At 41.2% G+C, this 13584-nt stretch overlaps 1 protein-coding gene across 40 annotated transcripts in view; it reads left to right on the top strand.

Annotated features, from left to right (window-relative positions):
• Positions 1–13584, top strand: part of MAP4K4 (mitogen-activated protein kinase kinase kinase kinase 4) — a 218823-nt gene that overhangs the window by 183771 nt on the left and 21468 nt on the right. For 18 of the 40 annotated variants that reach the window (XM_090281887.1, XM_090281893.1, XM_090281902.1 and 15 more), the window contains 8 exons: positions 190–296; positions 1636–1775; positions 2462–2559; positions 4692–4867; positions 5416–5536; positions 6574–6765; positions 8801–8918; positions 9239–9409. In XM_090281887.1, coding sequence (XP_090138013.1) covers positions 190–296; positions 1636–1775; positions 2462–2559; positions 4692–4867; positions 5416–5536; positions 6574–6765; positions 8801–8918; positions 9239–9409 — 1123 coding nt within the window. Of the gene's footprint in view, positions 1–189; positions 297–1632; positions 1776–2461; positions 2560–4691; positions 4868–5415; positions 5537–6573; positions 6766–8800; positions 8919–9238; positions 9410–13584 lie in introns of all 40 variants that reach the window. The other 22 variants (XM_090281923.1, XM_090281919.1, XM_090281912.1 and 19 more) reach the window with 3 other exon arrangements.

Below are 13584 nucleotides of genomic sequence, written 5' to 3'. Positions count from 1 at the left end.
TTGATGCCTTTGACTAAGTTTTCTCTTTCTGTTATATAAGTGGAGGGCAGAGAATGATCAGGAATCGAGGGTAGGTCAGTGGTAGTAAAGCTAACATAATTAGGACTGCTGTAAAAATATGTTTTGGTAGGGAAACCTTTTTTCTTCTCATATTTTCAAGAACTTAATTGCTGTATTTTTTACCCGAAGGTTCCTGTGAGAACAACATCTCGTTCCCCTATTCTGTCCCGACGGGATTCCCCTCTCCAGGGCAGTGGGCAGCAGAGTAGCCAAGCAGCTCAAAGGAACTCCACCAGGTAAAAAAAAAAAAAAAGAGAGAGAGAGAGAAGCTTAAGAACAGGTTTATTGCATAGTGACCTCTACAGTCTTTTGTCATCTTTTTTTCATAAAAAATGCTGTAAATAGGGAGCTCTGGGGCAAAGGGGAGATTATCAGTTTATAAAAGAAAAACTGCCATAAAATCTGTGAACTTGAATAACATCAAATTGATCTCTAGTGAAAAGAGTGTCTGAATCTGATTGTGTAGGCAGCTTTAAAATGAAATCTCTCTGTGAGAGTAAGTGAAAGGAACAGCAGTAAGGGGGGCAGGTGTTAGGAGAATTGTAACCTGTAGGAGCTTATTATCTGAAGGATATCCTAAGGCCTTGGGAGTGCAGAAATGACACATGGGCTTCTAAAGAAAGTCAGTTGTTGACTTACAGTTTGCAGTAAAATAGTGAATTAACCAAGTACTAGTTTAAAGTGCTAGAGCTGTTCAGTACAGTAGCTATTAGTCGTGTGAGACTAGTGGCTACTATATTTGCACTTAATTTAATTAAAATTAAATATGATTAAGACTTAATTTTCTTGGTAACACTAGCCAAATGTCAATGGTGAGTCTTCACATGTAACTAGTGGCTAGCTTATTATACAGCTCAGCTATAGAACATTTTCATCATCTCAGTAAGTTCCACTGACCAGTACCAGGCTAGAGGAAGGAGAAGTCACTGTGTTGAATGTTTTGTACCTGATTGTTATTGAACCTCCGCAGTTCGCCTTCTGGGCATGGATCCTCAGTATAACTTGAAGCAGTGAGAGGGGAGGTGGTCCAGAAGCTGCAGAGAACCTTCTTAGTCCTTAAATGACCCCAGCAGACTAGGATTCTCCTGTGACTGAGTCTGTGCATCATTTCTGTCCTGGCGAACTTGTCTTCTGGGGGCGTCCCTGGCAGGGACACATCATAGTCCCTGCTCTCTCTCACATTTCCAGCACAGCTCATGCAACGGAGTAGGCTGCATAAGTGTCCGTTCTTGAGACCAGTAATGGCTGGGCAAGTGCAGTAGCCTAGAAGCAGTATAATTTTGTATGTGATTTGTTAAGTGGAATTATTTATAATAAGAAACTAAATTTGTAGCTATGACAGAAATAGTAACACTTCTAGACCAAACAATAGCATTTCCTCTCATATCTGATGAAGATTTTTGGGTCTACTAATGGTAGAATATTATTTAGCATTTTCGATTTGTTAGGATATCTGAGATGAAACCTATGAACAGTGTTATAACTTCCAGTGAGTTGAATGCTATTTGTGCTTTTAATTTGGTACTGCATCTTAGGATGATGCGCTAGCTACTGTCTCCTCTTCTTTTCCAGCAGCGGTATTGAGCCCAGGCTGCTGTGGGAGAGAGTAGAGAAGCTGGTGCCCAGGCCTGGCAGTGGCAGCTCCTCGGGGTCCAGCAACTCAGGTTCCCAGCCTGGGTCTCAGAGTGGCTCTGGGGAGCGCTTCCGAGTGAGATGTAGGATGACTTTCTGTTTCCCTTTCTATGTGAACGATATTGGGCTCTGATTAGTATACTGTAAATCCTTTTTAATCATGTAAACAGACCTGTGGTTTTTACATAGCTGCAAATCACAAGACAATGTTACAGTATAGGTTGCTAATGAACTAGTAGTCATCACAGTTTTGGTAATAGTTTTTGAGAACTTACACATGCCTAGCACTGTGAGTACTTTACATGCATCATCTCATTTAATCCTTATAAAAATCCCGTGATATATATAGTCTCCATTTTACAGATTACGATAACTACAATTTAGTGAGATTAAGTAATCGTCCAAGGTGATTAGCTAAATAAGCTGAGATTTGAACCTACTTCTTTCAATAGAGTCTCCATCAATTATTGCCATCAATATTGGTTATTTAAACCTACTCATAATAATAGATCAGTGAAACTTCCTTCTACAGTATTATTGACATAATAAGGTTTTGTGAACATGAGTGTGTTGATGGAGTCTAAGTAAGGAGTCAGGAGCCCTGTAGTCAGGCCTGCATATGGCAGCCCTGCTATGAGTAGGGCTAACAGAAGTGGGCCAGGGGGACAAGGTGGAGGGAGACAAAGGCTGGATGGGCTGGGTCTGCCTTGAAGCACACATTTGGATGTTTGTATGCATCCACCTTTCTTATCTCTTTTGAACTTCACAGCATCATCCAAATCTGAAGGTTCTCCATCTCAGCGCCTTGAAAATGCAGTGAAAAAACCTGAAGACAAAAAAGAAGTGTTTAGACCTCTCAAGCCTGCTGTAAGAATTGTACAAAATCAGTTTTATTTGTTTCAAGCTTGAGTGAGATCTTTCTATTAAAAATATGTAATCCTTTCTGTGGGGTCCCCTTACAGATTTGAGGAATTTCTGTCTCCTTCCCAACTTAGTTATTTTTTTAAAAAAATACAAAAGAAAGAAAAGCTCTTTTATCTCTTTGCTTTGCATTAACCATTATACATTCTCAGTGAATTGGGGATTTATAATACTGGCTTTTAGAATAAATCTTTTCCCATTGCCTTTTAAAAATCACCTGTTACTTAAGTTCTGCCTTTTGGTACCTAGAGCGGCAGTTGTGACTTTCTCGTACTTCTCTTTTAATCCTTGTTACATTAACTGACCTGTCCCTGCACACATTGTGGAATTTGAAGCCTGTTGGAATTACGATTTCCTGCCTGAATTGACTTCTGTACTCCCTGTATCCCTTTCTCTTTTATGCTTCCCTGGGCTGTGTGTGCACTTCTCATCACTGGCTCAATGGACTTCGGCTGCACTGCAGGGTGAAGTGGTAAGCCCATCTCTGGAAATTCAGCTTCAGAGAACCACTCTTAACTGCCTTTTAAACTTAGCTTGTATTCCATCTACATTGCTTTTCCTTCCTCAACTTACCTTTTTGTTCTTTCCAGAATTAAAAAACCCTAAACTTTTGCTTCAGTTTTTTAACACAAAATTTGCTGCATGTGTTTTTTGTTAAGTATTGCTTTTTTTAAAAAAAACTTTAAAAAAGCCACAACTGTAGTCATGAGATGGTTCTCAAGGCTCAAGGTCCAATACTTGATCACTGCTTTTTCAGAGCCTTAAGCTCAAAGGAAAAAACAAAAAAAAACAAAACTTGTTCTTCATTAGAGAGAAGAAGAAAACTCTTGATGGAATTGCTAAAAAAGTTGGCGTGGGAGTCGGGTGGGGGATTTGGCTACATAGCCTGCTTTGTAAAAAGTCCTTATTATTATTTTTAATCCTTACCTGAGGATATATATTTACTGATTCCAGAGAGTGAGGAAGGGATACAGAGAGAGACAGAAACATTAGTTGGTTGCCTCCGAAATGCACCCTGACTGGGGACCAAACATGCAACCTAGGCATGGGCCCTGACCAGGAATTAAACCCATGACCTTTCAGTTATGGAATTATGCTCCAACCAGCAGAGCCACAATGGCCAGGGCAAAAGTCATTGTTTTTAAATAAAATTCCCATGCAGAAAGATACACTTTAGACTTCTACATGAAAATGTAGAATATGAATAATAGTCACACTTAGAAATTACATTTGAATAATTAATTGAGTCTTAACATAGTATAGAATAGTAAAGGGAAATGAAGCATTTTTTAAAATAATCTTTTACTTGAATTTCCTTTCTGATGTTCACCATATTCATTGGCACTATTATAGGGTGATAATTTGAGGATTCTGGGTAAGGCATGCACAGTGGTGCCTGGCCGGCCTCCCACCCATCTCCTGCCCACAGCAGCACTGCTGTCACTTTCTCACTTCATATGTCATGAACGTGGATATGACCGTGGCAAGATGTTAACAAAGCAAGATATGAGTGGTATACTGCTGCTCACTTCACTCTTGCATTTTTCTGTTCGTTTGAAATTTTTTAAACTCAGAGTTGAAGTTAAAAATAAAAACTTCACCAAATACGTACTTTAAATGAGTGTTATTTAACTGGAATCTTGCTTTATGGATAATCTCCTTAAAAGAATATTGTTATGTAGGCAGGTATCTTTATAACAAACTCCAAGGATCCGTCTGCTCACATTTATTTATCTAGAATTTTACTTCATAGCTGAGAAGAAATGCCATCAGCTTATCATAAGCAAGTTATTATGGGTTTTTATTTTGGTGTGAGATTTGAACTCTGTACAGCATCTTTGACTTTGTCTTTTCTATTTTTGCCTATTTTTCACTTTTTTGGTCTTTTCTATCAAAAGGTTTAAGTGCTCTCTTCACATGATACTGGTAAATACTCTACAAAACAGTTTTACAAAACTGATGTTGTAGCTATTTCATTAATGGTTAAAATGAAGAACTTCTCATTCTTTGCTGTTTTTTTCTTTTTCACTCTCCCCACCCCCGCTTGGCCTTACTCTCTCTTCTGTCCTCTGCATTAGGATTTGACTGCACTGGCTAAAGAGCTTCGAGCAGCTGAAGATGTGCGACCACCGCACAAAGTGACAGACTACTCCTCATCCAGTGAGGAGTCGGGGACGACGGATGAGGAGGATGATGATGGAGAGCAGGAAGGAACCGGGGAACCCATGTCTGGACCAGAGGACACCAGAGCAGCGTCAGTCCTTGGTGGATTTTAGAAAAGATGAGAGCGCCCCACTGAGTCTTCTTTCCACTGGGAACCAGGCAGTTTTTTCCAAACCTATCACAGGATTCTGTGGAACATGTAACACACAGTTATGGATTCAGCAGCAGGCAGCCTTTGTGTTTTTTCCCGTGTGTGTGTGTGTGTGTGTCTGTGTGCGTGTGTGTGCGCGCACGCGCGCGCGGAAGCGCCTCTCCCCTGTTCCCCAATGTGTATTTTATTTTATCTTTTTCATTTGAAGATAGGGTAAAAGCGAAATTCAGTTTGCTTTAACTACTTTAATTAACCATAAGCATTCATTCTGAATTCTTTTTTTTTTTTGCTCAAAAACAAACTACTGGCAAGAACTTACTTGTTGAGGGGAAAACCCTAAGCATTTTAAGTGTTTGTTTTCCTTAGGGAAATGTTCTGCCTATGGCCTAACCTCGTCTAATGACTTTGAGAAGGTGAAAAGTATATGAACAGAATTTCCTCAACTAATGTTATTTGTGGTCCTTCACCTTTGGATTTTTTCTCAATAGGTCATCTCTGAATTTGAGCAATGGTGAAACAGAATCTGTGAAAACTATGATTGTCCATGATGATATGGAAAGTGAACCAGCCATGACCCCATCCAAGGAGGGCACACTGATTGTCCGCCAGGTACCCGTGTCTCTGCACCGTTGCTGGAGGCTGAGCTTCTTCTGTGGTCATTAACCCACTTGCTCATTCACTCACTCATGCTGGTTCTCCATCACCATCTGTTTTCATGTTAACAAGACCCAGAGGGTAAAGAGTCTGGGCTAGGGAGGCAGGTATGTGCTGCATGCCAAGAAGGTGCTAGCAGTCCTCCACTTCACATTGCTGCTCCTCTGCATGTTCTGCGGCAGCCCTCATTCAAGCACCATGCTGAGTCTCACAGTCTGTGTCTGATGGTAGAAAAGTGAGAGGGGGGCCTTCAGGAGGCTTGTGGCGCTGGGGGCAGAGCCCAGTCCTTAGCAGAGAGCCTCAGTGGTTCTGCAGAGAGCTTTCAGCCCCGCGAGTTGCAGTGCTGCAGTGCAGTGGGGTCAGGCAGGCTCCGCCAGAGCGGACAAGCCTCCGCCGGCACAGGGAGGCTGCTCTGTATGTTCTATAATGTTAGTTTCCTTACTGTTGACTGTTAAATGTGTACCACTGATGCGCTCCGTTTGGAAGTTTTTCTACTGTCTGTTCATTTCTTAGCTGTAAGGAAAGTGATCTGCTTCTCTATAAAGATAGCAGGGTGCCTACCCAGCATTTTGGACTTTTCCCTGAATGTGTCTCATGCTATGGCAATGCAGTTAGAAAGTGGGAAGAATATGGAAAAGACCAGGATTCAAAGAAGGGACAGGATACTTCCTAGAGCTTCAGAAAGAAATATTTTTAAAGAAAAAAACATTGCTCATGACTTTGGAAACAGCATCTAGTGTGGCAGATAAATCAGACTGAACGCTTACTGCTTGAGTCCTGTTGCCACCAGATGAGGTACTTTGAGTTCTGTTGCCTCAACTTAGGCATTCAGCAAGGAAGTGTGACCAATTCAGGCTAATTTCTTCTGGTCTTTCCTTGATAATGTAGCAGTTTGCAAAGTCACACAGCACCTGAACAAAGTCAGTTATCTGTAGGGTCATAGGCAATAAAGCAGTGCTTGAGCGAGACAAGTATGCCTGTTTTTTCTACAGAGTACAGTTGACCAAAAGCGTGCCAGCCATCATGAGAGCAATGGCTTTGCCGGTCGCATTCACCTCTTGCCAGATCTCTTACAGCAAAGCCATTCCTCCTCCACTTCCTCCACTTCCTCCTCCCCATCTTCCAGCCAGCCGACACCCACCATGTCCCCACAGACACCCCAGGACAAGCTCACTACTAATGAGGTATGTCTTGCACCACAGCTGGCTGCTTTCCTAGGGTTAGACCAGCACTGCCTAGTAGCTAGTTTGCAAAGGAGACCTTTCCAACGCCCCCTACCCCTACCCCCCCTACTTTCTTCTGTCACCTACCCTTCTCCCCACCCGCCAAGTAACATGTTTCAGATCTGCATACAAATCCCTTAACCTAGACCAGCCTCCCTCCAAGTGTGCCACGTCACTGTTTCCTTCTCTAGATCAGTGTACTTGCATGGCTTTCTGTACTCAAGTTTATTTTTTAAAAGTCTAAATAAAGTGATTGCTGTGTTCTCAGATCCATTCTGTAATTACATGAAACTCTTAGTCATTTGTGGAATCTGCCTTTTATATATTTTTTTATCCAATAAATAAAATACAGGGAAAAAGTTGGTTAAACAGACTTGGCCTTATCTGGACAAATCTGTCATCCTGAAACAGAAATTTCCTTCAAACAGGGCTGGATTGTTTTTTTGTTTTGGGGGGTATTGTGGATTGATTACTCATTATTTGTTTTCACCAACCCTGTTAAAGGACTTTTTTCCTTGAAATACACAATCACTTAGAGTTGAAGAAGAGGCCAAATGTTTTTCAGGGAAACCTAGAAATTAAGGATGTTAAGCAAGAAAGTCTGAGTGTGCTTTTAATGTAAGATCGTGAAGGGGAAGCTCTGTGTGCTCATTCAAAGGCTTGGTTGTGGTGCTCAGTCTGGGTGCTAGTTGGGTGATCCTTTGCTCTTTGGAATGGGGTCATGCACCCCCACCCCCCTTTCTACCAGTGCAATGCAGAGTGCGCCTTGAGCACCCTGTTACTGAATTAAATAAGTGATTTGATTTCATGGGGGGTTTGATTTAAATGCATTTGTCTAATAGTTGAAGGAGGTTAAAAGTGGTGTGTAGCTTCAGCCAGTTTTGTCCATGTGAACATTTAACTGCTGGCCCTCCTGCTTCTATTTTGGTTCTCTTGTTAGAAAGAATCAAAATAGTCTTCTCCCCCTGAAAAGCAGGGACAAGTCCACTGCTTCTAATGTAGGCTCAGTATCAGATTGGCATGGGCTAGATTGGCCACAGATCATAGGATAAGAGCAGGAAACCTACGAGCAGGCAGCGCTGTCAGCTGGGAGCCGAGGAGGGCGTGGGCTCTTGGCTGTGGTGACTTCATCTGCCCACGTAGGAGAGACAGTATAGGATGAAAGCACCTGAGCAGATAAATTCTGTTTTCTCCAATGATGTATCCCACCTGCACTCACACTCCTTATATTTATATTTCAGCTGTGCTCCATTTTGCTCTAATGTACAATATTTACTATAACCCTTAACTCACTAAACTGGCAAGTTTATTTTTCTGTTTGTTTTGTTTTTAATTGTCATTACATTTTCACTTAACAATTTGTTTCACTTTCTTTGTGGGGTTTTTTTTTTTTTTTTTTGGTCTTGAGTTACATTATTAACCAAAACACTAGTGCTTCTAAAAGAGCAAAGGCATATGGCTTATTTTGTCATTTGCACCACTCAGGACTGAGCCCTATTTGATATGGGTTTATGATGATGTATCTAAAACAATGGTAGCCAAGATTCTGTAGCTTTCTGGCAAGAGCCTCACTTTACAATAAGTAATATAAAATTAAGACTTGCCAAGTTTCCAGCATAGATTAATTGGACTTTTTTGGACAGGAGAGTAAATTCAGAAATTGATGAATTGAGATCAAGACATTTCAAACCTCCTTTAGGAGTTTTCCTTATAATTATTTGTTTTAAAAAAACCTAGGAGCATAAAGTATAGGTTTTATCAGAAGCATGCAGCATTTCTGTCTTGGATCAGCAATATTCCTGAAAAGAGACATAAGCAGCGTGTTGCTGAGAGTGTTGGGCACGTGCAGAGGCGCCCTCGAAAGTGTTTTGGAGACTGATGCAGGAGGGCTATGGCTTTGTATTGGGAAACAGTGCAGTATAGGAGTGGGTTGAACTGTTTTAATGTTTATCTTCTTATTGTCATTGTATTAATAAAATTGAAATTTACATTGCAGACTCAGTCCGCTAGTAGCACACTCCAGAAACACAAATCTTCCTCCTCCTTTACACCTTTTATAGACCCCAGATTACTACAGATCTCTCCATCTAGTGGGACAACAGTGACTTCTGTGGGTAAGTAAAGCAGAAACAAGAAAGCAGCTGACCAACAGGACTTGGTTACTTTGTGTTGCTCCCTCTGGTGGCTAAGGCATGGCATGGTGGCCGTTGCAGGTTCAGACCTTAGATACACAAGCACCCATCCTGCTTGCATTGCCTTATTTGCAATTAGCTGCATAATTAATTTCCTTTTTCCATATCCATCTCCTACAAGTTTCTTTTCCTGGACAAAGACTCAGTTATGATACATGAATACATTCTTGGTATAGTGGGGAGGGAGGCAGGCACAATGTTGGTGTGGACAGAAAATAATTTCAGGTGTACTTGTGTTTTAGTGGGATTTTCCTGTGATGGAATGAGGCCGGAAGCCATAAGGCACGATCCTACCCGGAAGGGCTCAGTGGTCAATGTGAATCCCACCAACACTAGGCCACAGAGTGACACCCCAGAGATCCGTAAATACAAGAAGAGATTTAATTCTGAGATTCTGTGTGCTGCCTTATGGGGTAGGTATCTTACTGTTACTCTGGCCCTTTTATTTTTATTTTGAATGGTAGGCTGTTCTTTTAGAGAAGTACTGTTTTGGATACTTCGGAGATTTTTGAAGAGCTGTTGACAGATACAATAGCAGACATCTGAGCTCGCAGCTCTGCTCCTTCTGTACAGTCATGCAGGTACATGTGCATTTTGGCATGTGCTCCAGCCATTAGGTATTGAAAATAATGACTCATCTCTATTTCTTCATGTAAAGATAGAAAGTAAAAAGATGAGAAAGACATTTGATTTGGTCCATGTTTATAAGGAGGATGAACAAACTTGTTGAATTGCTTTTCTTTAAATGTTTAAATTTAACGTGTTTTTTCTTTGCTCTTTGTGCCTTGGGCCTGACATCTAAATGAAGGTTTTAAAAGTAGTCTGCTACTGGCCCAGTTTGCAGAGTGGGGCTGTGGTACCAACTTTACCTGTTGATTACTTGCAGTGTTGGTGAAGTGTCTTCTCAACATGAGACCCCAGGAGAGGAGAGCTGGCCATGCACAGAACTCTGACATCTCACTTTCTAAAACTTACTTTTCTTCCACCCCTGGTCCCCTCCCTCACTCCCACAGATATCCTTCTCTTGGACTGACTTTGTCTTTCAGGCCTTCACTTTGTTTTCGTTGTCTTTCTTCCCAAACTCCAAATCTGCTTATTTTTATCAGGGACCTGGCTCCTACTCAGAAAAGTTTCTTACTCCCTTGACATTGTAAGCACAAATGGTTAGAAGATACACAGTTGTTCATTGGTTTGAGTCCCCAGCATATTTTCTTCAACATGTACATTTCTGGAACATCATCGATGACCTCTGCATTTCTCACAGGCACTGAGCAAGCTCTCCTCACACAGCTGCTCACTTTGCCCAAAACAATCGAGGCTGACCACAGGCCCCCAGCATCCACCTTCTGACTCTCAAGGTGTTCCTCGTCCTGTTGAAGAAGGGCTGCACATTTGATAAACTTTCCTTCTCATCCACTTTCTGTACTTTGTCTGCTGGCCCCTCTCGTGCCCGCTTGTGAACTCCGCTCAGCCTTGATCCCAAGGGTCTGGGAAAGTTGTGTCCACCCATTGCAGATATACCTATGTTCTCTTTTATTCCTTGAGCTCTGGATTTTTGTCCGTGGCACTGCTGAATATTTTAAATCCCCTAATGATCGTAAGACTTTTTCTTTACTAACCTTCTAGGTAAAGGAAGCAATAACCATTTGGGGGATAGTTGGGATCACATGAAAGCAGTGGCACAGCAAGTCACGGCACACTGCTGCTGCTCAGGGAGTGTCAGTTGTGATCCTTTCAGGGAGCTGAGTGCCATCATTTTTGTTCATATCAAAGGTCTGTCATGGGGTTGCTTATATAATAAAAAATGGTTATATTTGAGACTTCCAGCCAAGATGGGGGCCTAGACAGACACAGTGTGTCTCCCTCCACAACTAAGAAGGAATACAACTACCTCAAAATTAGAGACAACTAGAACTTCCAGAAAATTGAGCTGCATGGAAGTCCAACAAAGATACAAAGAAGAAATACTCATCCAGACAGGTAGGAGGGGCAGAGCTGGGGTGGAGAGGATGTAGTCTGGTGGCAGCAGCAGCAATAGCAGCGGCAGGCCACTGGAAAGCACAGTCAAACATTTAAAGTGGAGAGGGACACCTGGAGAGTTCTCACACCGCCAGACCAGACCACACAGCTCATAGTTTCAGTGCCAGGGAAAATAAAGCCCCATTGCTTCTGATTGTGCAAACCAGTGAGGGTTAGGGTGGAGGAAGAAACTACCAGTGTCTCAGCAGAGTCCACTAGTTTAAAGGGCCCCCAGGGTCCTAGAACATCTGCAGAAACACCCACTCTGAGAGCGACGGCAAAGGCAACAGCTAAAAAAGGCACCAGTCCCATATGGAAGTGGGAGAAGTGCCTGGAAAGGTGGCGCGTGCTGGGCAAGCGGCATTGTTCCCTCTCGCACCCCTCCCCCACACACAGTGCCACAATGTGGTGAAACAGGTCGCCCTGTACTGATGAATACCTAAGGCTCCGCTCCTTACAATGTAACAGGAGCAACAGCTTTACCTAAGACACAGAGGCAAACACAGGAATCTGTTAAGATGAGGAGACACAGAATTATGGCCCAAAAGAGGGAACGAATTAAGGTTCCAGTGGGAGAACTAAGCGATGAAGAGATAGCCAACCTAACAGACACAGAGTTCAAAACACTGGTGATAAAGATGCTCACAGACTGGACAGATATGCTTAAGTATGTCAAACGCATAAGGGAAGAAGTGAAGGGTATACTAAATGAAACAAAGGAAAATCCACACAAACCAATGGTGAAAGGAAGGAAACCAGGTTCCAATCAATGATTTGGAACATAAGGAAGAAAAATACAGTCAACTGGTACAGAATGAGAAAACAAGAATTGAAAGAAATGAGGAGAGGCTGAGGAACCTCTGGGACAACTTTAAACATGCCAATATCCGAATCATAGGAGTGCCAGAAGGAGAAGAGGAAGAGCAAGAAATCAAAAGCTTATGTGAAAAAATAATGAAGGAAAACTTTCCAAATTTTGCAAAGGAAATAGACATACAAGTCCAGGAAGCACATAGAGTCCCAAACAAGCTAGACACAAAGAGGCCCACACCAAGACACATCATAATTAAAATGCCAAAGGTTCAAGGTAAAGAGGGAATCTTTAAAGTAGCAAGAAAAAAGAAGAGAGTTACCTACAAAGAGGTGCCTATAATATTATCAGCTGATTTCTCAAAAGAAACTTTGCAAGCAAGAAGGGACTGGCAAAAAGTATTCAATGTGATGAAAAGCAAGGACTTACAGACAAGATTACTCTATCCAGCAAAGCTATCATTTAGAATGGAAGGGCAGATAAAGTGCTTCCCAGGCAAGGTAAAACTAAAGGAGTTCATCATCACCAAGCCATTATTATATGAAATGTTAAAGGGACTTATTTAAGAAAAAGAAGATCAATACTATGAACATTAAAATGACAACAGACTCTCAACTATCTACAACTGAATCTAAAAATTAAAAACAAAAACTAAGCAAACAACAAGAACAGGAACAGAATTATAGGTATGGGGATCATTTGGAGGGTTATCAGGTGGGTGAGAGAAGGGAGAGAAATGGGGAAATGGTGCAGGGATTAAGAAGCATAATTGGTAGGTACAAAATAGACAGTGGGAAGTTTAGAATAATATAGGGAAGGCTGAAGCCAAAGAACTTATACACATGACCCATGGACATGAATTAAGGGGGTTGGGATTGCTGGAGGGAGGGGGTACTGGGAAGAAGGGAGCAAAGGAAAAAGAAATTGGGACAACTGTAACAACATAATAAAATATACTTTTAAAAAAAGGTTATACTTGGTGTAGAAATACTGTTAAATATGTTAATTCTTAAGAAATTGAAGTAATTTTTATCCAGAATGTTCGCACTGGTAACAGTCTTAACACTTATAGTCCTTGAATGTTCTGCAAAGTTTTGGACTCCATTGTATGTGCCACTAAGTGGTATTCTTCAATACCTCTGAGAAGAACAGGAGAGTATCTTGAGCCTATTTTTTAAAAACTGAAGTGGAACTTCATTTTCATTTTATCACTATGTTAAAAGGAGAGATTGGGAACTAACTTTTAAAGTCGAAATATGTTTGGACAAGTCAACGTATTTGAGTTGCTCCTTGTCCTTAAACTGCTTGTGGTAGCTGTTGTGAGTTACCTGTTAAATTTAAAATGAAGACTTGGACCTGGAAAACTTACAGCATGTACTGTGAGAGCTACAGCCAATAAGAGGAGAAAATTCAGAGGACTCTGAAGCGTCATTTTGAAATGGTAAAATTGGTGCATTTACATTCTGCTGCCTATTGTCACATCCATCAATTTTTTTCTGTACCTTCCTGGAAAATGCTTGTAACAAGCATTCTTTTTAAATCAAATCACCTTATATAACTGCTTTGTTTTGTAAATTTGATGCATATTTATTATATTTTTTTAATAAGGCAGTTTTCCTATTCACAGCCAGGATTATTTTGAACATGATTATTTCCGTTCTTACATTTATAATGAATTGTCTGCAGTTAACTACAGTGCTTTGCCTATATCATAATTTATGAAATTTAAAGGAAATTTTAAGTCACATGTTATACAGT

This window comes from Furipterus horrens, unplaced genomic scaffold (assembly GCF_987537825.1).
Source record: "Furipterus horrens unplaced genomic scaffold, mFurHor1.1.pri manual_scaffold_6, whole genome shotgun sequence".
Classification (NCBI taxonomy): domain Eukaryota; kingdom Metazoa; phylum Chordata; class Mammalia; order Chiroptera; family Furipteridae; genus Furipterus; species Furipterus horrens.
The sequence above is the reverse complement of the archived record's forward strand: the minus strand, read 5'-3'. Positions and strand labels throughout refer to the sequence as shown.